The sequence below is a fragment of the Phaseolus vulgaris genome, chromosome 6, assembly GCF_000499845.2.
Source record: "Phaseolus vulgaris cultivar G19833 chromosome 6, P. vulgaris v2.0, whole genome shotgun sequence".
NCBI lineage: Eukaryota > Viridiplantae > Streptophyta > Magnoliopsida > Fabales > Fabaceae > Phaseolus > Phaseolus vulgaris.
The window spans coordinates 18,303,413-18,326,101 of record NC_023754.2 but is presented as its reverse complement, the minus strand read 5'-3'; the positions used below and the strand labels follow the sequence as shown (position 1 = coordinate 18,326,101).

General features: G+C 29.2%; 2 protein-coding genes and 1 non-coding gene across 14 annotated transcripts; 2 read left to right on the top strand and 1 right to left on the bottom strand.

The window, feature by feature from the left end:
• Positions 1-524: 524 nt before the first annotated feature.
• Positions 525-3,261, top strand: LOC137831499 (probable phytol kinase 3, chloroplastic). The gene is made up of 6 exons (XM_068639203.1): positions 525-954; positions 1,779-1,846; positions 1,934-2,065; positions 2,427-2,542; positions 2,693-2,807; positions 2,907-3,261. The coding sequence occupies exons 1-6, from the start codon at positions 628-630 to the stop codon at positions 3,082-3,084; spliced, it is 936 nt and encodes a 311-aa protein (XP_068495304.1). The 5' UTR covers positions 525-627; the 3' UTR covers positions 3,085-3,261.
• A 12,089-nt stretch (positions 3,262-15,350) lies between these two features.
• Positions 15,351-19,580, top strand: LOC137831497 (SAGA-associated factor 11). Of its 12 annotated transcripts, none has more exons than XM_068639199.1 (5): positions 15,376-15,516; positions 15,623-15,721; positions 17,219-17,285; positions 18,243-18,554; positions 19,139-19,580. In XM_068639199.1, exons 3-5 carry the CDS (start codon positions 17,244-17,246, stop codon positions 19,322-19,324), a joined length of 540 nt encoding a protein of 179 aa, XP_068495300.1. In that variant the 5' UTR covers positions 15,376-15,516; positions 15,623-15,721; positions 17,219-17,243; the 3' UTR covers positions 19,325-19,580. The 12 variants fall into 12 exon arrangements, with proteins under 12 accessions (XP_068495302.1, XP_068495300.1, XP_068495299.1 ...); XM_068639198.1 differs by having other exon boundaries at positions 17,202-17,285; XM_068639196.1 differs by having other exon boundaries at positions 17,184-17,285.
• A 549-nt stretch (positions 19,581-20,129) lies between these two features.
• Positions 20,130-20,202, bottom strand: TRNAE-CUC (transfer RNA glutamic acid (anticodon CUC)). The gene has a single exon. It is a non-coding gene; the product is annotated as a tRNA-Glu (tRNA).
• Between the last annotated feature and the right edge of the window lie 2,487 nt (positions 20,203-22,689).

The window sequence follows — 22,689 nt, the reverse complement described above, 5'->3', positions numbered from 1 at the left end:
TTAGTCCTTTTAAAAATGATTTTTAAATTATATTTTTAGAATATTCTAGAACATACTTTCTAGAACATATTTTATGAATTTTAGATTTATCATTTTAAAAATTAAAAAAAATATGTTAAAAAATATATTCTGAAATGGTTTTTTACCTTCTGAATTTCCTATTTAGAAAACACACCTTGCTTACTTACAAACTCTCAAAAACATATTTTGTTTAGAAAACTCCTATTCCATAATCACCCAAAAAGATAATTATGATATTTATTTTGAAAAATGTGGGGTGCATGAATAAATATCCCTAATCAATGTTGACTGAGTCAATTTGGACAATAACAAATTTGTTGGTTTTAGTGTGTTTTTATTGGTGAACCAATAACTTATTTCATGACATCTAATGTAATTTGTTTGGACAATTGAATGGCAATATTCAAACTTTTGAAACTAACAAAGTTATTTCACCATTGTCAAAAAATTGCAATAAATTTAGGTAACTAATATTTACTTAATTGGTAGCCGTAATGAGTTTGTTGAAGTAGCAGAGTTGAAATGAAGCCTGAAAATGGGATCTAAAAGGCTGGTAAAATCAAAGTTCCTTTGTGTTTGACAAGAAATCCATCTCGCCACACCCGCATGATGTTTTCCGGTTGCGTCATGTTTAGGAGCACCACACTCCACATGGTTGACCGAGTTACTTATTTTTCTGTACCTCCTCTCCACGCACCTACCACGAGACTCACTTTCTTTTCTCCATCTTCCCCTTTTCTTTTCAAACTCAAACCCACTTCCCTCTTCACCTCCTCCTCCTCCTTCTTCGCTCTCACTTCCCCTCCACGAACCACCATGCTGCACCACGATCCTCTTGTCTCTGACATCTACGCCACTGCCATTTCCGCCACTGTCGCCTTGTCCCTACTCAGATTGTGGCAAGAAACTGCAAAACGAGGCATATTCGACCAGGTGGGTCGGAAGATTGTGTTTTTGCTTCTGGGGTAGGGTTAAGTTGAAGAAAATGATGCTGGGCTTTGGAATTTTTGGCTAATTTAGTGTTGACGTGTGAAATGACTGTTTTTGCAATGCTTTAGTGGAGTGTTTTCCATGTTTTTGAATCGGGAAAAATTAAGTTTACTTTTTTAGTTAATGGGTGCCATTATGAAGTTGATGAAAAGTGGGATTTTTTTTTTATATTGAAGCAGAAGAAATGTAGAGATCACAAAGAATATTAGAACCGGGAAAAGTTTAAATTATTATTGTATGTTGGAATGGCTACTCTCCTTAGGCATCATTTTTGTCTCCAATTTTGACACATGTCATCATATCATGTTGGTGCCTACACTAAGGAAGCACCAGTATAAATCTTTTCGTCTGTTACTTGAGTGCTCTCAGCCTATGCTTTTGTTAACCATGTTGATTAATCCTTTGTTGACCCACAGAAAAATAGGCCAAGGACTTATTGTTTCTCTAGTATAGGGACTAATAGATCAACTGTATACGATTTACTGTTCCAAAGGGTGTTGCTATCCCCTTCGACCATGGTAATTTTTTAAGAGAAATGCTTTATTGCTATCTTGCTTTTTTCTCTTTAAGATTGATGTCTTATGCATCTAGAAGCAGTGAGTTGTGCAGTATTTTGGTTCATTTTCATTGTGCTATGCTGTCTTTTGAAGAGTCTCATGAGTATTTTGAATGTTGTTTGTGATTTAAAAATAGATGTTGAGTTGCTGTGCTTCTAATGTATCTTGTTTGCTTTAGCAGAATTCTCATGAACTATTTTTAATGTTTAGAAATTAAATAGGAAACTTGTACATCTAAGCATTGGGCTGATGTTCATGCTCTGCTGGCCACTATTCAGGTAATTCTATAGTGTATGAATTATGGAGCCTGTTCAAAGCTCTGTTGCAATTTCCCTTCTTGAATGACCTTTCTTAACTCATTACAGTACTGGGAATATGGCTGCGTTCTTTGCTGCTCTAATTCCGGGAGTGAATATAATTCGGATGATTGTTACTGGACTTGGACTAGTGAAAGATGAGGCCACAGTGAAATCAATGAGTAGATTTGGAGATCACAGGTTGCAATATTGTTCTCTTGAGTCCCAATGAGAAATATTTGAATCTGTGAAACAATTAAAACATGGCTCATTCTACATTTAATTCTGTCTATAAAAGTATATGTTATATTGTCAAATGGTTAAGCTGATGCTGATCAATCTAAACCAAACAAAACAGATATATTTGACTGTTTACTATGGTATATAAAAATCAAGATTTGAGTAATGGTATAAATTATAAGCCATGCCAAATATATTTGGGTTGTGGATGTCCTTCCTGAGAATAAAAGTAAACAATTTATTTGAAATTCCATTGATTGGTAATTCATCACATATCATTTCATTTCTTCTTGATTGGTTCTCAGTTCTTCTTTTGCACCAGGGAACTTCTTAAAGGACCTCTGTATTATGCTACGACTATTACTTTGGCATCCATAATATACTGGAGAACTTCCCCTATCTCCATTGCTGCAATATGTAATCTGTGTGCAGGAGATGGTAATGTTACCACCAGGTGTTCTTTTAAAAGTATTAAATTAGGAAAGAAAGAAAGAATCACCTCTCCATCCCTATCAGGAGTAGAGAAACCTCATTGTGTTACTCCTAACAAGGAGTGTATCTGATTTTTTATTCTTAATGTTGTTTCAGGCATGGCTGATATTGTTGGAAGAAGATTTGGTGGTGAAAAGATACCTTACAACAAAGACAAGTCCTATGCGGGTTCAATTGCAATGGCATCTGCTGGATTCTTAGCTTCTATAGGGTAACTTTCAGTGGGCTTCTGTTGTTTTTATTTTATTTTGCTCTTAAAAGTGATAACCTATTTGATCCACGATCCTATTTAACAGTTAGTGTTTGGCAGGTATATGTGGTATTTTTCCTCATTTGGATATATTGAGGGAAGCTGGAAATTGGTTTTAAGTTTTCTGCTAGTGTCTATTGGCACAGCATTTGTGGAGTCCCTTCCGATCAGCACAGAGCTTGATGACAACCTCACGGTTCCCCTCACCTCCATATTGCTGGGCACTGTTATTTTCTGATATGAAGCATATTGTAGTAAAACACACGAGGCACTAGATATCAATTCTCTATATCTTCCCATCAGTTAGAAAAGTTGTCTGTTTTTGGGACAGAAAAACAGACTGATACTTGTAGTGTATGTTCACAATCAATGCTATAATGCATAGAGGGCAATTTTCTGCCTTGTGTTCTTTTTATGGATGAATGCTTTTTTCTGGTTCACAATTCAGCTGAGTATTTTTTGAACATGTCTGGTTATAACCATTACATAATAACTCTTTTAATGTTTCCTTATTGGAAAATGTGAAATGTTTACTTAACATCTCTTCCTCTGCCAACAGCAAGAAAACTTGCACAAAACACACTCCTATGTCCAAAATCTCTATAACCCATATACTAGGCCCCTACCTAGCCAGAGATCACACCGAACCTCATTCCAACCACCTCAACTATGAAACATATCCAACTGTACTTCATCTCTAGAGCTTAATAACTCCAATGGAAGGACCTGCATCCCCACCAGACCAGTCACATCACTAGCACATATATGTGCTGTTGGACTCACCCCACTTCCATCGTTGCCTTATTACAACTATCTTTTTTGTTAAATAATACTTTGAAGAACTAAAACAACTATATTATAATAATATAATAATGTGAATGAATTTTGGCGAGATGTAAATGTATATTAAAATGAGATTGTGTTATATCACTATTAATTTTAAATCCAATAAATTGATAAAATGTGTCTACAATAGATTCTATGATGCACAGTAAAAACTGATCTTTTATACTAACAATTGCTTTCTACCATTGAAAAGAAAGGTTATTTTTAAAGTGAATTTTAAATTAGTTTATCTGCATTTCTATCCATGGGATTTATCACTTCTTCCTTTCTCTAATTCATCTCAATAAATCCACTCACATTTATTACTTCTACCAAATAAAGTCAAAATGAACAATGAATTCATGATCAAATCTTCATGTCTCAAAACTAAAATTATTCTTACTTCTTTTACTATTGTTCCCCTACACTGCTATAATCAAGCAAATGGAGCACTTTGAGACACAGATAATAGACTAAAGCTACTTCCCATTCCATTACTCTATAGTTCATACATTTGAGATTTAGCTCCTTTTGAAAATTAAGAAAATTATGAATTGAGAAAGTAAAGTCCTTAATTTGAAGTGATTTAACTGCTTCAAATTAAATGAGTCAAGTCCTTTTCCATACACAGTAGCCACGAGGTTCATTGTCTCCACTTTTTCGTCACTTTCTGGTAACTATTGTTTCTGATCTCAAATACACTGTTGCACTCATTCATCATCTTACCTTCAACGTGCTTATTCGCACACGATACAACAGGCTGAGGTAAGAATCAAAGTAATAAGACAAAAACTATCTGTGTTTCATAATATTATCTGTTGCATTTTTTATGATTATGATCCCAATAAATACGAGACAACTCTAAATTAGGATGCACACACTTAAATACTTTGTGTTTTGAAATCACTTTAACTCTATGACAGTTTCTATACAATTTTTCTGGAAAAAGTTGCACATTATAATAAGAGAGAAGTATCCAAAGTGGTGATGAAGAAAAATTAATAATAATAATAACTATAATAAATATAAAATATAAGATTTAAGATATGATTTTTGTTAAGTAAAATTTTAAAATTTCCAAGTCTTACCATTTATTTAACTAAATTAATAAGTTATTATGTAAGTTATATAGTAAATTCTTATAGAATATTTAACGTATTCCATCCTTAACTATATATTATATATAAGTTATTTAAATAAATAATGTGCTTTGTATCAATGTGCAAACTAATAGGAAAATAATGTTTCGATAAAAAAATTTAAGTAATGTAAGTTAAATACTTACTTTAATTTTAGTATTTTGAATTTTTTTTTTATAAACTCATTAAATATATACAAATGTATTATAAATGCTTAAATATATTCTGTGTTTCAGACTTATATTAGAATGTATGTTAAAAAAAATAATTTTAAACTAATTATATATCAAAATGAATATAAAGCAATTAGTAACTAAATTATTGGTAATGAATGATAAATATCAATTTAAAAATTAGTTTATAGCACTAGTACAAAATATGATTTTTACGACTCTGTATAAAGAAGGTTCGTAAAGAACAACTGTTATAAAAGAGGCGGTGATATTTTTATAGTTTTTCGCAAAATTTTGGTGTTTATAATGATGGTTCTCGCCTGAACCATCGCTATATATGTGTTTAAGTGTTTTTAACGACGGTTCCTTGTTGAACCATCGTTATAAATGACTCTTGAAGCACCATTTTCCGCACGGGCTCCCTTCACCTTCACTCTCACTCTCACTCTCTCCACTCACTTCATCTTCTTCCTCTCACTCCCTTCACCTTCCTCACTCTCACTCCCACCTTTACCTTCACCTTTATCACACGTCCGATTGCACCACACCGCACTAGCGCTTCTTCGTCAATCCCGCCCCTTACGCTCACAAGCCTCCCTCATGCAACTGCGCGCTACCATCGAAGGAAAACACTGTTGTCGCACCGCTAGTTCTACTCCATCTTACCACCACTCATTCACGCGATTTTTTCCGGCAAGTTAGGATTTTAATACTTTTTACTTTTTTTAATAAATTTAATGCGATGTGTTGATTATGAGTTTGGGGATGTCCGACCTTCAGCAATGCACACAAGCAAACAACTGCCTTCGTCTTCGTGCGTGCTAACCTTTCACCTCTGCACGCCCACACACCATGTCAGCACCTCAATCACACGCTGCCACCACAGACTATAAGAGGTTAGTATTTTTAGGGTTTATGATTTTAAATTTTTTAATAAATATTTGAATGTATGTGTTGATTTTTTAGGGTTTAGGGTTTCATTTAATGTATATTTGATGGAGGAATCTTGACATTGAGGAGAAAAGTGATAGATTTGGAGTTGCCAAAAATTAGTGCGAAAAAACATTAAATGACCATAACTTTTGATAGAAAAGTCGAATGGAGACGCGTAAAAAATGAAAGTTGTTCGAAATGAGGTAACAAATCACATGACCAATTTTCGAAGGGGATTGACGTCCACCAAAAATTCCAAAAATCCATTGTTTACTATTATTTTTTATTTTTAAGTATTATTTAGGTATTTTTCAAGTATTTTGAGGTTTTAGTTCTCATACTTACACTTGTCAAAAAATTCCGAAATTGTGCATGATATTTGCTAGTATAAATTAGAGATTTATCAAACAATTATGATTATATTACATTCACAAATTTATTACTCATACGTTACATTAATATAATGTTATATGTATGTTCTAACATGAAATTTTATTATTTTAGAACTTATTCTGGATATAACATGTTGAGTGGGGGGAGAAGTGCAAGTGAAAATGCAAAGAAACTCACTTGAATGCATATTAAAGTAACCATGTATAACATTTTAGAATGACGTAAAAAAATTTCATATATTTATAAAACTTTTTGTAGACTTTCATATTTTAATTATGATATTTTATACATTATTGTTCTAGACATTTGATATTTTATGCAGATTAGAGTATATATAATAATATTTTTTTTTTAAAATACACTTATAACGACGGTTCTCAACTAAAATTGTCTTTAAAAAGCATTTATAACGACGATTCTAGTGGAGAATCGTCGTTATAAGTGTATTTTTAAAAAAAATTATTGTTATTTAGTAGAATAACGACAGTTTTTAACATGTGTCGTTAATGTGATTTTATAACGACAGTTCTAGAACCGTGATTAAAAATAGTCTTTACACGACTATTTTTTTTATACTAGTGTAAATTTCTATTAATAATAAAAATTAATTTAAATACTAATAATTTTTTAGTTTATAAAATAATATTTATTTTCTCCGAATACCACATTATTTATTCAAAAGATTCAAACCTCAAAATTATTTAAAAGAAATTCCTTCCATTTTTAATAACTTAATATTATATATATTATGAGCCATAGCTTATATATAAGAACGGATCATATCAAGTTTAAAAAGTATATAAAATAAATATTATTTTTTAAATATCTGATTTATGGTTTCATTAAATTTTCACTGTCTTTATTTTAATCAAATTTTAATTTAATCTAATTTCAAAAGATCTTTTGAAATTTGTGTCCATAATAAGTTTGTGACATTTTGTTGGAATGGTAGTTGTGACACCAAGTTTTGTAAAAAAAAAAGAAAAAGATGAGATGCACATTTTGTAAAAAATAGAGCTTATTTCCAATTTTTTACACTTTTTTATTTAAAAAAAAGAAATTGGTAAAGAAAAAGAATATTTTGTTAAAATATATCTAGATTTTTCTTAGCTAAAACAAAAACAACACGCATCTTCTTCAAATATCACTTTTGTTTTTTTCTTCTCCCTTAAACAGTGTAACAAAGGTGTAAATAAAGTGGGTTACGTTGCAGCAGTGATTTCTTGAAGAAAATACAACAAAACAGAAAATAGCATTCCAGGAACAGTAGAATACAATACAAGACTAGAACAGATAACTGCTAAACCGAGTTAACTACCCAGCTATACATACACTATCTAGGTTTCCTACATCACAAGGCTTAAAAAGTAAATACAGCAAAAAGATGTTGATATGATTAGCTCCATGTTTTTATATATACCATAATAACGTGTTATGTCAGTGACAAAGACCACAAATATTGGTAATTACCAACATAACCCAACAACAAGTGATGAATCATATATCCAAAATTACATAATATATTCTCAAGGAATTCAAGCAAACTAACAATTCCTCACATGAAAGGAGAATTAATTTTCTTCTGTTACATGTTGTGTGACATCTTCTTTTCTTCTTCTCCTGAACCAGTTGTGTGAAGGAGTAGAAGGGTTGTTCTGGGCCTCAATATTGGAATCTTCATCTGTTCCTGAATCATGAGAACCCCTACGTTTCCTCAGCCAGGGTAACATGAGGATGAAGATAAAGAGAAGAAAGAAGACAGAGATAAAAACCAGAAGCAAGATCTTCCCATGTAGGGCAAAGTGTTTGTCATCAGAGAACTGAACCTCATCTTCTTGTTGAGGGCTGAAAGAAGTGCTAGGGTAAGAGGTCATCATAGCAATAAGGGTAGAAAGGCAAGTAAATAATGATGATAATAATTAAGGATGATAATATTTTCTTCATATATAAAACCATTTATCTTCTGTGACAAGTTTTTGGAATGGAGGTATGAAACATTTGACTCTTTCGAGAATGCACCAAATGGTCACTCTCATCGGCTTTGCACCAAACCTTCTCATTCACTCTTTTCTTTTCCTTTTGGATATTTTCTTCCTATCTTATAATTTGTTTGTTTGCTTTTCATGGATGCCTATGAACAATTTTCATCCCTTGTTTTTTGTATTTTTCTTCTTTCCTTGGTGTTGGAGAATATTTATGGTACAGTTGCAGTTGGTGATGGCTAATTAGTAGCTGCAGAAGCAGGGTGGCCCATGGTTTCTTTGTTGTTTTCACTTTTTTCCTTTGCCTTCTGCTTCTTACCAGCGAAGTTTTTGCATGTAGAGATAAAACAAGTAATCTTTGTTGGTTTATTATACTTGGTACTGTACAAGATGTTATAGAAACTAATCTTTTTGAGATAGAAGTATCTATTTAAACACTAACCTATGTTGTTTCATCAAAATATATGGGAATTGATCCCTAAACCTTTGTTATATTTAGAAAAATATGATTCTATGTTAATGATATCAGATGGTATTAGTTTTGATTTATGTTATTAAACTTTTGTTTTATAATATGATACCCAATTGAGTGCAGTAAAACACAAGTTTTTCAAATATAACCAACTCACGATGTTCAAACCTCTTATCATTATATTCTTTTCTTTTTAATAAAAAATATATGGGTTAAACATCAGATTAATATTTTTAATTTGTTTTATAGCCTTCATGATTAAGCTAACTAGATAAACTGTATTTAATAAAACTACATTGAATTGCATCAGTTTTATGGCCAAAAAGTACTTTTTGGGGAGATGTCGTATTCAAAAAAATTATAAAATTGAAAAACTTAAAAACTGTATAATAGCAGTTTCTTAAATCACGTGTATTTAACAAAGGGTTAACTATGTATATGTAAAATAACATTACAAAACTATATATAACATTAATTTTGTTTGTCTTTGATGGGTATCATATAATTATAAAACCCATTACTCAACTAAAACATAAAACTCATTACTCAACTAAAACTGTGATTACCACTAAAAAAAAATCATGAAATAGAAATCAATTTTTAGATATCAAAATAAATAGTTGCAATAGTAACTAAATTATAGATATTTTAGAAACTAAAAAAATGGTTTCTAAATTAGTTTTTATTATTGTTAAATAGTTTTTAAATTTGTATCTAATTAGAAACCAAATTTAGAAACTAAATAATTGGTAGTTAAAACCTTGATTGTTAATTAGATACCGAAACTATTTAACAATAATATAAACTAATTTAAAAACTATTTTTTTTTAGTTTCTAAAATGGTCTCTAATTTAGTTACTATTTTAACTAATTATTTTAGTCTCTAAAAATTTATTTCTATTTCATGATTTTCTTATAATATACTCTTCATTAGATTCATTTAATTTATTGAATAGTATTTTAGATAGTCAGTTTACATAAGACAAATTATTATTATATGTATGTATATAAATATTTATATAATTATATTTTGTATTTATAATGAACAATTTTAAAAATATTATTATGAAATTATGTTAATTGATTATATATATATAGAGATTATTAAGAAAAACCAAATATAAGTATAAATTATTTAAGTATAATTTTTTTGGGATTTTTTTTATGATTTTTGGTTTAATTTTTTTCATTTTTTTTAAAATAATATTTTTTTCATTGGTAATAAATTATTATTGAAAACTTATGAATTTAAAATTTAAGATTTAGGATTTAGAGTTTAGGATTTATTAATTTTTATAATAATTTTTTTATCGAACAATTTTCATAATAATATCGAACATAACAGTGTTTTTTTAGAAAAAATAAAAGTTAATAATTTAAAATGATTAAGGACTATCTTTAAAAGGTGCAGAGAAAAAAATATTGATATAATTAATTAATACACTAATGATGATTAAATTTTTGCATAAGAGTAGATGGATAATGTTTTAATTTTAATTTTAATACATTAAAAACAAAACAAAGGACTATTCTTGGGTTTTAAATCCAACATTATAATTGCACTAAAACTAAAAAATAGAAAAAACTTTAACGTCTCTAAAGATATTACTTAACTCAAACTCAAACTAGGTAAAAGTTGTTGTTAAAACTCACAAAAAAAGTAATATTCTTGCAAAAAAAAGTGGATAAATTAGTCTCTTTTGACTATTCAAACTGCTATTTTCTTTACTTACATTTAGGGCAATGTATGTGTAACGACAAATAAAAAAAACAAAAATATGTGTACATTTTCGTCATTTTCTTAATTTCCGTACAAGTAATGTTATATCTACACTGCGGTAAACAAATGAATAATTTTTCAATTTAATTACTAAACAAAATATATTTCTAATAAGTAGTCTTTTATTTTATAAATAAAAAATAAAAAATAAAATAAAACACTTTAGGGGTTTACCAATCTTTATACAAAACTTCAAAAACAAATTTTTTACATCCTACCAACTAAGGATCCAACAAACATTACACTACAAATTAAGATAAAATTCCAGTATAGAAACTCAACAAATACAGTTACATCAATAAATAGTCCCTAAACTGAGTCGAGTTAGGTATGTTATCCATTTTCGTATTTTCGTTGTTTAAAAAGAATAAAATGTTATAAATTTAATATTTAGATATGAAAATGATCTTAAACATGTATAAAAGCAAAATTAATGATAAGTATATTTTCAAAAACAATAATTAATATTTACTATTTTAAAAAAACAAATAAATTAATTGTCATGTGCCAACAGTCCTAAATACGAATGAGACATGGAAGGACCACTATAGATGCTTATGCTCCATACATTTACAATCACATCTTTTTTCGTGTATTTTCTAGTTATCGACTGACCGACACTGAAATAAAAAAAGATATTTGACTGTGTTAAGAAAAATACTTATAATAAAAACTTGAGACAAAATCGTTTTAATCTTTAAATTAAAATTAAAATCAATTAAAATTATATCAAGTATCTTTTACATTCAATTCACATTTAACTGACATTTAGGAACTAAAAAATTATCTTATTTTAGTCGTTCTTGTATTAAACTGTGGACGTGAAATATAAATAATAACATTACAAGAAAATTATGAAATAGAAACTAATTTTTAAATACTAAAATTAGAAATCATTTTAGAAACTAAAAAAAATTAATTTCTAAATTAGTTTTTATTATTGTTAAATAGTTTTTAAATTGGTATCTAATTAACAACCAAAGTTTTTTCTACCAAATTTAGAAATTAAATAATTGGTCATTAAAATTTTGGTTGTTAATTTGATAACAATTTAAAAACTATTTAACAATAATATAAACTAATTTAAAACTTTGGTTGTTAATTTGATAATAATTTAAAAACTATTTAATAATAATATAAATTAATTTAAAATTTTTATTTTTTTAGTTTCTAGTAATTAATTATTTTAATCGTTAAAAGTTGTTTCTATTTCATATTTTTCATATTTTTTAGTGTCAAATATTATGGATATATGAAGAGATTCACATATTATACGTTGGTATTGTAGATAGAGAGAGGGAGCAAAAGATAAAAGCCACATGCTTCATAGAAGAGACAAGAAATTGGAAAGAAAAACAGTGACAGCTGTTCAATATAACATGTGATAAGCGAGGGGTTGTCGTTGAAAAAATTATGATAGTCTGCCTTTTATATTAGATACTTGAAAAGATATTTGAAATCTATAATTCATGGAGATTACATTTCCACTCACTTAATGTTAATTTATGTTTGTCAGGTTTTAAGCCTAAAATTTATGTTTCTTAAAGATTACTTGATTTATTTTGTAACGTTTAAACTTTATTTAGAATACTAAATATTTTTAAATGAAAATATAATCATGAATTAGAGTGTAAGATTTGTTAACTTTTATTTTAAGCTAAAGGTAAAATAAATAATAGTTATTTAAAAGTAGGGATGTCACAATTCTCATCTTTAGAAAGATATTGATGTTATTCCCATAACACTAAAAGACATTACATGTTTAAAAATGTTATTTCTTTTTTAAAAAAACTCCTTTCTTTTTTTCCTCCACACAAGATGTTAACTCTATCCAACATGTTTTGCATATACCTTTAGATGAGCCACTTGTGTATCAAATTCCAAACATTATTCCAACTTGTTCCAATAATCCAAATTCCTATCATTAACCCAGTTCACCTAGGTCATCAAGTCCTTCACCATCATCATTCCATACTATGAATCTTAATAATAAAGATTCTAGTTGGCCTATTGTCATATGCAAACGTAGGCAACCTTCATCATATTTACATTTTTCTAAGTTATCATTATTTGTCTCCTTACTATTGTTCTTTTATCTTCTGTGTATCTTTTATTACAATTCTTAAAAATGTGAAACAAGGGTTTGATCATCCTAGATGACGACAAGTCATTATTGTTGAAATGTATGTCTTTAAACATAATGATACATGTGAGTTAGTTCTTCTTTCATCCAAAAAGTATACAGTTGGTCGTCGTTGGGACTATTCCATAAAAGCTGAACCTAGTAGTAATGTTGCTCACCTCAAAGCTTGATTGGTACTAGAAGGATACATTTATGTCGATGGGCTCATTATAGTGATACTTTCTCTCTAGCAACCAAAATAACTAATGACAAACTTTTTCTTACCATGGCAGTCATTCATCATTAGCCTCTTCATTAATTAGATATTAAGAATGTTTTTCTGCATGACAATCTTGAGGAAGAGGTCTACATGGAGCAACATCTTGGATTTGTTGCTCTTGGGGAGTGTAGTCTGGTTTGTAAATTATGTCTCTCTTTATGGCCTCAAGAAATCTTCACGTGCATGGTTTGGAAAGTTCAACTACATTGTTCAAACATTTGGACTGAAACATAGTGATGCATATCATTTTATTTTTTAGTATCATAGCTCCCTGGAAAATGTGTGTACTTAATAGTTTATATTGATGATATAGTCATGATAGTGAATGATACTGCTAAAATCTTTCAATTAAAAGAAAATTTATTCAATCATTTTCAGACCAAGGATTTTGGAAGTATCAAGTATGTTTTGGGCATTGAAGTAGTCGAAGCAAAGGAAGGTGTAACAATTTCTCAAAGGAAACATGCTCTAGATATCTTAAAAGAGACATGTATGATTGATTGTAAACTAGTGGATTGTCCTATGGATCCAAATTAAAAATTAATGGAAAAATAGGGAGAAGTGTTCTCTGATCCTAAAAGATATAGAAGACTGATTGGAAAGCCATCCTACCTTACCACTACTAAACTAAATTTATCTTTTGTAGTTGGTGTTGTAAGTCATTTCCTTTAAAATCCTTGTTTTGATCATTGAAATGTTGTCATTTGCATTCTATGGTTCCTAAAAAAGGTTCTAGGACAAGGTTTATATGAAGATAAAGGCAATATCTAAATTTATAGATATTGTGATGTTGATTGGGCGAGTTCTCCTACGGATAGATGCTACATGATATTGTGTTTTCATTAGAGAAAATATTATCTCTTGAAAAAGTAAGAAACAAAATGTACTTTCCTAACTAAAGTAAAGTATAAATCAGTGATATCTTTCACTTGTGAGCTTATATGGGTAAAACAATTCCTTCAAGAATTAAACTTTTGTGAGGTTCATCAAATGAAGATGTATTGTGACAACCAACTTGTTCTCCACATTGCTTCCAATCCAATGTTCTATGAAAGGACTAAACACATAAAAGTTGACTCTCATTCTATTCGGAAAAAGTTATTGCCCAAAGAAATATGTACTAAGTTTGTTGGAGGCAATGATTAACTTGCATATGCATTAACAAAATCCTTGAAAGGATCTCAAATTATATTTATTTCTTCCAAACTTGGTACATACAATTTGTATGTTCTAACTTGAGGAGGATATTAGAATAGAAAATCTTAAATATACTTTATTGAAAAGATATTATGTGATTTATGTTGTACCTAGTTTCTAGTTGTGACATTTCTTATTCTTTTCTCTCATTCATTGTAACTAAACTTCCAATGTCATTATAAATACGAGAACTTAAGAAAGGGAATCAAACTCTCTAATTCATTATCTACTATTTTGTATTTTTCTCAAGAAATATTAATGTTCATCTTTAATTTATTAGAAATTTTATCTAACTAAAAATATATACTTCAAATTATCTTAGTATAGTGTAGTGTTTTACTTTGTTAACCAAGTATTCTGCTACATAGGTGATAAAATTTATATCAGGATAGAATGACATAATATTGATCTAAATAAGTTCTCATTTTTTTTGCTTTTTTTGGTTCCATTCACTTTATTATATGCTTGGGTTATGGAAAGAAAATGTTATAGTGATAAACTAAAGGAAAACAACGATGATAATAATGAAGACAATGATAAAAATGATGACAACTCATCATTATTATCTTCACCATCATCATTATTATCATCACCATTATTGTTATTGCCATCATCATCACCACAACTACCATCATCACATCACATCATAATTTTATAAATATATTTTTCCAGAATATAGATAGATAAAAAAAACTTTTCAAATTACTTACTAAACATTGGTAAAATATATTTACGAATATTCATTATTTTAATAACTATAACTTACATAATGTGTCATAATTGGTATACAATTTTGTCTCTTAAATAAGTTAAATCTCTATTTTTTTTATGAAAAGTATATGTTAAAAGAAATAAATTTCTTAAATACATTTGAGTATAGACTAAATAGATTATTCTGACCATCTAAGCTGAAAAATATTCTAGATTTAAAAGGATAAAAAATTATTTATACAATTTTACTAATGATGTGAGAAAGAAAATAAAGAAGTAAAAAAGTAATTAGGTGAAGAAAATTAAAATAAATAGGGAGATATTTAGAATTTCAGGAAGAACAGTGACTTAAAAAAGGTAAGATTATCTAATTTAATGTCTTTTTTTTCATCTTTACTGTGAAAAAAAATCCACCATCTCACGGTACAAAATAAGTTATTTCAAAACGAGCTGAATAAATAATAAAATTTGAGGGACTAAATTTATAATGTACTTTCAAAATTTATTTTCTAGCCCTCAAATTTTGACTTTTTAGAAATTGTACCCAATGAGAGCCCAGTTGAGGGGTTGGTACTGTGAATCACAGAATCACCATTAGCCCTCGCTTCTCCTTTCGACGATTCCCCGTGATCTCTCTCTGTCTCTCTCTCCACGATCATAAAGGTTCAAACTTTGCTTCATCTGTCACTTCAAGCTCTATTCTTTTTTCTTTCTGTTCTAGTTACGCTCTTCCTTCTTGTTTCTTTGCAATCTTTTACACCTTTTGCAGTTCACTCTTAATTGGTTTCTGGAAATTTCTTGAATGTATCATTCTGCTCTGGACTTTTTGAACACTTTGGCGGTGATTGGTGTCAGTTAGTTATTCTTGGTATGAGGGTAATTGTTTTTTTTATCTTTTTAATTTTTGTTGTGATCAATTATGCATCACTTTGGTTGTTGAGTGTAATTGTCACCTCCATGTTAGGAAGCAATGGTCAATTTATGATTTTAAATGTTAAAATTGTGATCGCGTGTTGGGGGTTGAACTAGATATCAGAGAGATTGAAAAATGTGGAGGGTATGTTCTTTCATGTAATTGCGAAAGAAAATTCTGTCTGGTTGAGATATTGAAATAGCTGACCTCTTTCTGTCCCATAAGTAAAGTTAAAAAAGAAATGGAATATGTCAAGTGAATTGAAATTACATTGGATCACACAGATTGCAAGATATTTCTCCATTTGTGATTGTTGATGTTGGTCTTTTTTTTTGTGGTTTATTACGTTGAAGTGGAGATCAGTGTTAGAGATTCCACATTAATGATATAGACTAATTAATGTAAGTGGAGGTTAACACTCACAGACCGTTTTTCAAAGGTTAACTTGAAACTCTAAGGTGATGTAAGAGTTTGTCAAACCAATTGTCGTTGAGCCTATCAAACTACCTGTGTCATCAGATCATCTATTGATGTCCATTCCTACAAACATTATAGTCGAAATGTTCAGTCCTTAACATAAGTCCTTAAATAAGAGAGGGGTGTTTAAAATTCAATATCAACTAGTAATATTGTCAAATTAAAGTATATAAGAGCCAACCATTACCTTAAAAGTTGATCTTGTAGAGTTTAGTTTGATTCAAACCCAAATTCTATGATTCAGAAGAATTTCAAGATTGTGGATTTTAAGTTTGTGAATGAATACTTTTGTGAAAAACTGGAAATTGATAGGTCATTCTAACTCTGAATAATGAAAGGGACAAAAGTTAATACAGAGACCTTGGCTGAAATTGAGACAAAGGATGTATAATGTATATGATGAACATATTCCAGGGTTATGGTAACTGTATTTTGTTGTCAGTGTTGAATTAAATCCTCCACCACTTTTTGTGTGTATAGAGACTTAGCAATGATGATGATCAAATTTTATGACTATCTTTGTCAATCACTTCATACTCAAATTACTCGGAGTAATCCTTGTTTCTTTTTTTATCCTCGTTGATTATATCTAGATGATACATTTTCAATATAATTCCTGAAGTCGCAACTTTTTCTTTTAACTGATTGTATTTTCTTTTCATCATGATTCTTATTTTCCTAGAGTCTGTTTGTTGAACTTTACACTGAAATTTTTATCACTGTGTTTCAGGACCAGCCCATGCCTTCTTAAGCATGTACAATGTCTTACTGTCTTTAGAAATTTTTCAATGATGTCTTGGCATATTTTGAAAGATCAAAATCAAATTATCTATTAACAATAGGTTCAGATCACGCAGATGTCATATTGTTTCCTTTTGTTATTATTTTGGCTCTTCAGTTCTTGTCTTATTTATTTTATACTTTCTTAAAGCTTTTGTAGTCGTTTGACTTTCACCAGCAATTGGTGTTAATTAGGATCCAAAAGCCTTATTCAAGACTCATGTCTGTTCCTAAGGAGGAAGACTTGTCGCAACATTCCCAGGTGTGCTCTTCAATTCTGAGTAGACATGCTCCTATGAGTGCAGCAATAATTAAATGATAGAGTTTTATGCAAATTCCTAGAACATTTCGCTTTCCAACTAACTTTTGTTGCAAACAATGTTTGGGTGCATTTCAACTTTCAGTTTACATTCTCCTGAAAAGTTTTGGGGTTGTACTGGTAGTTATAATTTAGGAATCCCTTTCAAAAAAGAAATTGTTGATGAGTAAACTCCGTTCTACGACTTTGTGTTCGTTCTTCTTTTCCTGTTCCTTATTTCCCCTCCTTTAAAATTAACTGCTGAAAATATAATGTTGAAACATAACATACCTATGAATGATACTTTTTCCCCTGTGGTTATGATCAACAAGATAAAGATGATAATAAGATCAATAATGAAATGGAAGAAGAAATTTTGGATTAAAAGAAAAAACTGACATTTTCATGTAGATGACAGCAATAGTCTAATAAAGCAAGAAGAGATGTGAATTCATCAAATTGTTTCACGTTCGTTATATTGTGCTGCAGAGCATGACTTTCAGACCCTGTGCATCATAATATGTTCATCAGGACTTCCTGCAAAATTCATCAATTGTTTTTTTGTTTTCTTTTCCAGAGAAAGATGGTTCGATGATGCATGAAGTGGGGAGTCTATCTTGAACATCGAACCTATGTGTCTGATATAATATCTTTCTTTTAGAATAAGGATGGAGGAAATAGTATATGCCGCTCTTCTCCCCTTATTTGTTTCCTTAAAAAAATCAAATACACTAAGTGGTGCTAGATACTTAGTAGAATACCTTAATCATATTTGTATTTCTTTCTATTGTGGATTAACTCTCACATGCATGTGCCTAAAGTAATTATTTATGTCTCAGTGAATTGAAACATTTAAAGTACACGTTTTTTTCTATTATATATATTTTTATGGTTATTTGCTTATATTGGGATGTTTTGCAGCTTTCATCTCATTTTCTCTTGGATCTCCTTGATTCCATCATAGTTGATGTGGCATCAGAGTGTCACAGAGTGGCAAGGCTTGGACTAGATTCTAATTTGGAAGAAGAAGATGAAGAATTGAAGCTGTCAGCACAAGCCAGGGTTAGGGTGGCTGATCCTAGTAATAGTAGTGAAGCAAATGGCAAGTATGTGGTTGACATATTCGGACAAACTCATCCTCCTGTGGCAAATGAAATATTTCAGTGCATGAATTGTGGTCGATCAATCATGGCTGGGAGATTTGCTCCTCATTTGGAGAAGTGCATGGGGAAGGTTATTCTTTTATCTTCTACAATTCTTTGTCTTATTAAATTATTTCCTCAAATGTTCTAGTTTTCCCTTCATTGATTTCAGCTTTTCAGAATAATCAGAAACTGAAAAGAATCTAAAATCTAATTAAATTAAAACCAGAAGTTATTTTGAATAGTTTCTCATAAAATCAGCTGTTTTTTTTTCTTTCTTGAAAGCGTTTTTTATGATTGTACATAAACATGAATTATCTTTTCTTTCTTTTTTTGTAATCTTTAAAAAAATCACTTCTTTAATTCTATAACAAATTAGTCCTATATATATTCATAATACCATGTAGCATAAGCGGAGAATATCATGAAAGATCAAAAAGGGGTCTTGCTGTTAGACTAAGATCAAGAAAAACTACAATTGGAACTGTTGAGAAAAACATGGAAATCAATGACTTGATTTACACCAGTATATTATGTTATTGGTTAATCCATGTACACTAATTAAAAGTTGAAATTATTTGTTTTTTAATCTCCAAACATGCATGCATTTGAGCCTTGTGGTTTTCTCACATGTGTCATTTTCCTACCATGGAAATGCTTGAATGCTTCATTCAGGGTAGGAAGGCTCGTCTGAAAGTAACCAGGAGCAGCACAGTCGCGCAGAACCGGTATTCACGAAGCAGTCCTGTTTCTGCACACTCACCATATTCAAATTATTCTACCAACAGCATGAACCGGTTGGCAAATGGAACCTCCACTTTTGCAGGTGAGGAACACTCAAATGGAACACTGGAGTCATGATGAACTAGTTCATGTGTGATGGCTAGCATGGAGGGTTTATGCCACACCTTCAACCTGTTTAGCTTGGAGATAATACCTGAGTTCAATTTTATGTGTTTCAAAATAATGTTTCAAACAATTTGGACCTAAACATATAGTATAACAGTTTCCTTTATGTTGTATACCTTCTTTACAAAATAACTTTACTTTTCAGTGAGTTCCTATTGTAATTTATTTATAATTTTACCAACTGTTATCATACATATGTTTTCTGGAACTATCTACTATCACTCATGGATAAGGTGTAACGTGTGTAGAGAAAATCTTGAGATGAATATCATGAGAGTTTTATTTTTTCAAAAACATATTGTGAAAAAAAAAGTATTGTGAAAAAAAAAAGGATTGTGAAAAAAAAAGGATTGTGAAAAAAAAAGTATTGTGAAAAAAAAAATTATTGTGAAAAAAAAATTATTGTGAAAAACAAAAGTATTGTGAAAAAAAAATTATTGTGAAAAACAAAAGTATTGTGAAAAAAAATTATTGTGAAAAACAAAAGTATTGTGAAAAAAAAATTATTGTGAAAAACAAAAGTATTGTGAAAAACAAAAGTATTGTGAAAAAAAAATTATTGTGAAAAACAAAAGTATTGTGAAAAAAAAATTATTGTGAAAAACAAAAGTATTGTGAAAAAAAAATTATTGTGAAAAACAAAAGTATTGTGAAAAAAAAATTATTGTGAAAAACAAAAGTATTGTGAAAAATAAATTATTGTGAAAAACAAAAGTATTGTGAAAAAAAAATTATTGTGGAAAAAAATAAAATAAGATTCCGTTGCCGGGACTTGAACCCGGGTCTTTCGGGTGAGAGCCGAATATCCTGACCAACTAGACTACAACGGATTCTTGTTAACTAATAAAACCTAAATCTATCTAACTCTTAAAACAAACCTTTTTTTTTATATAATTACGTTCTTATAGAGTGGTTTAAATCATTTTTAAAAAAAGTAAAAACCTAACCAGCTTTTGACTTTTAGGCAAGGAAAATATTAAACACATTTTAAAATTACAAAAACACTATTTACACTAGTGGAAACGTTAATAATTATCCGAACATTGTCACAATAAAAGATAAAATTATAAGAAATTATATACGAAAAGTTATTCAAATTGATGTACCATTTTTATACATTAATGTTGACATGAAATAAGAAAATTATTAAATAAAAATTGATTTTAGATATTAAAATAATTAATTATTAAATTAAATTAAAAATTATTTTATAAACTAATAAAATTATTAGTATTTAAAAATACATTTTATTATTAATAAAAATTTATAAAATAGTTCTAAATTGATATTAATTATCAAAATTTTAGTTTTTAACTACATTATATTTTAAATTAGTCTCTATTAAATTTTTAGATAAATTAATTTTAAATTTAAAATATTAGTAATTAAAATCTTACTAACTAATTTAGATACTAATTTATAAATTTTTATTAATAATAAAACCATTCTAGATATTTATTATTTTTTATCTTTAAAATAGCATCTAATTTAATTAATATAATGATTAATTATTTTTTTATCTATAAATTTAGTTATTTTTTAATAATTTTTTTATAGTGAAAAATGTTCTGTAAATATTTATTTTTAGGACAACTGAAGTTAATTATTTTACCAGCAACTGATTAAAAAAGAGAGTAATCATATATTCTTGGTTGGAAAATGAGAGAGTGATTCATTTGAATTTGAAGAAATATAGAGACACTAACTTTGGCCACTTGGATTCTAATTTTGGGGAAAATCAGTTCTGAATGTCACACTCTTCCATGGATTGGTTGCATTTTCTTACATATGGAAACATGACGTGTTGCCATAAACGCCTCCATTATCAAATCTTCTGAATCAATAATTAATCATGAACCTTACAGCCATTAGGACATGAATTTAGCTTCTTTATTATTATCATTATCAAAATAAATATGTATAATATATAACTCAATAACTTATATTTCAAAAAAATTATTAGAATTACACTTTAAAAATAAAAAATAATTAATTATCATATTTATTAAATTAAACATTATTTTAAAGACTAAAAAAATTATTAGTATTTAAAATATTTTTTATTATTAATAAAAAATTTAAATTAATTTTTAAATTGATATTAAAAATTATTTTATAAATTTTATTAATAATAAAATTATTTTAAATACTAATACTTTTTTAGTCTATAAAATAATATTAAATTTAGTTAATATAGTAATTAATTATTTTTATCTCTAAAATTAATTTTTATTTAATAATTTTTTTATAGTATTAGCTCAAATTTTGTCCTTTCTCTATGCATTTCACAACATCTACATCTTAATAAGTATGACGACCGGAGGTTAAAGAGTTCAGTCACAAACTATGAGACTCAGACACTACTCTTAAATGGTGTGTCTATATCAGACACTGATACTCATACGACATTTGTAAAACACGTATCGGTACAATTTTAAAAAGGAGAAATACAAAAATAAGGAACAAATCCTTTTGAACCAGCCATGAGAAACATTTTTCTGCTACAAAAAAAATTAAAATATACTTGTGCACATAAATCTTTATTGTCAATTTATATAACTCATAATTATATAATATATAGATATGTGTCCCCGTATCCTACATTTTAGAGATTATACGTATCTCCTTGTCCGTATCCATATCCGTATCGTATCAGTGTATGTGCTACATAAGTCACAAGTAATAAGGAATCTCTTTGGTGGAGAGACTTAAAAAGGGTTTGGAAATTAGAGGGTTGGGGTAGTGATTTTGAAGATAAAATTGGGTGGGTTTTAGGGAATGGGAAGAATGTAAGGTTATGGGAAGATAAGTGGGTGGATAACATGGAGGAGAAACATGTTGGAGTGGAAAGAGGACCAGGTTGCTCAATTGATGGGTCTTTTGGACTATAAGAAGTTAGTTGCGGAGGGGGAGAGCGTCGTGGATAAATGGATTTGGAGGGATAATGAAAAACTTAGCTTCTCTGTGAAATCTACCTATAATTCTTTGAAGAAAGAGGTACGAGGTGGAGATAGGGTCCTTTTCAAGAGGTTGGTTTGGGAAGGTTAAGTCCCTCCTATTTTCACAAGTTATAGCTTGGAGAGTGCTGCAAAATAGTATAACAACAAAGGATAATCTGTTGAGGCAAGGAGTGATCTTGGTAAGCAGTTTGTGTGGGCTGTGTGGTGGGGAAGAGAAGACTGTTAGTCATCTCTTTTTTAAGTGTAAGATTGCTTGGAGAATTTTGGAATTGTGTTTGTCTTGGTTGGGTTGTCTGTTGGTGAATCACTATGATGCTAAGGTACACTTCATGATGTTTTGCCCTTTTAATGTGACTG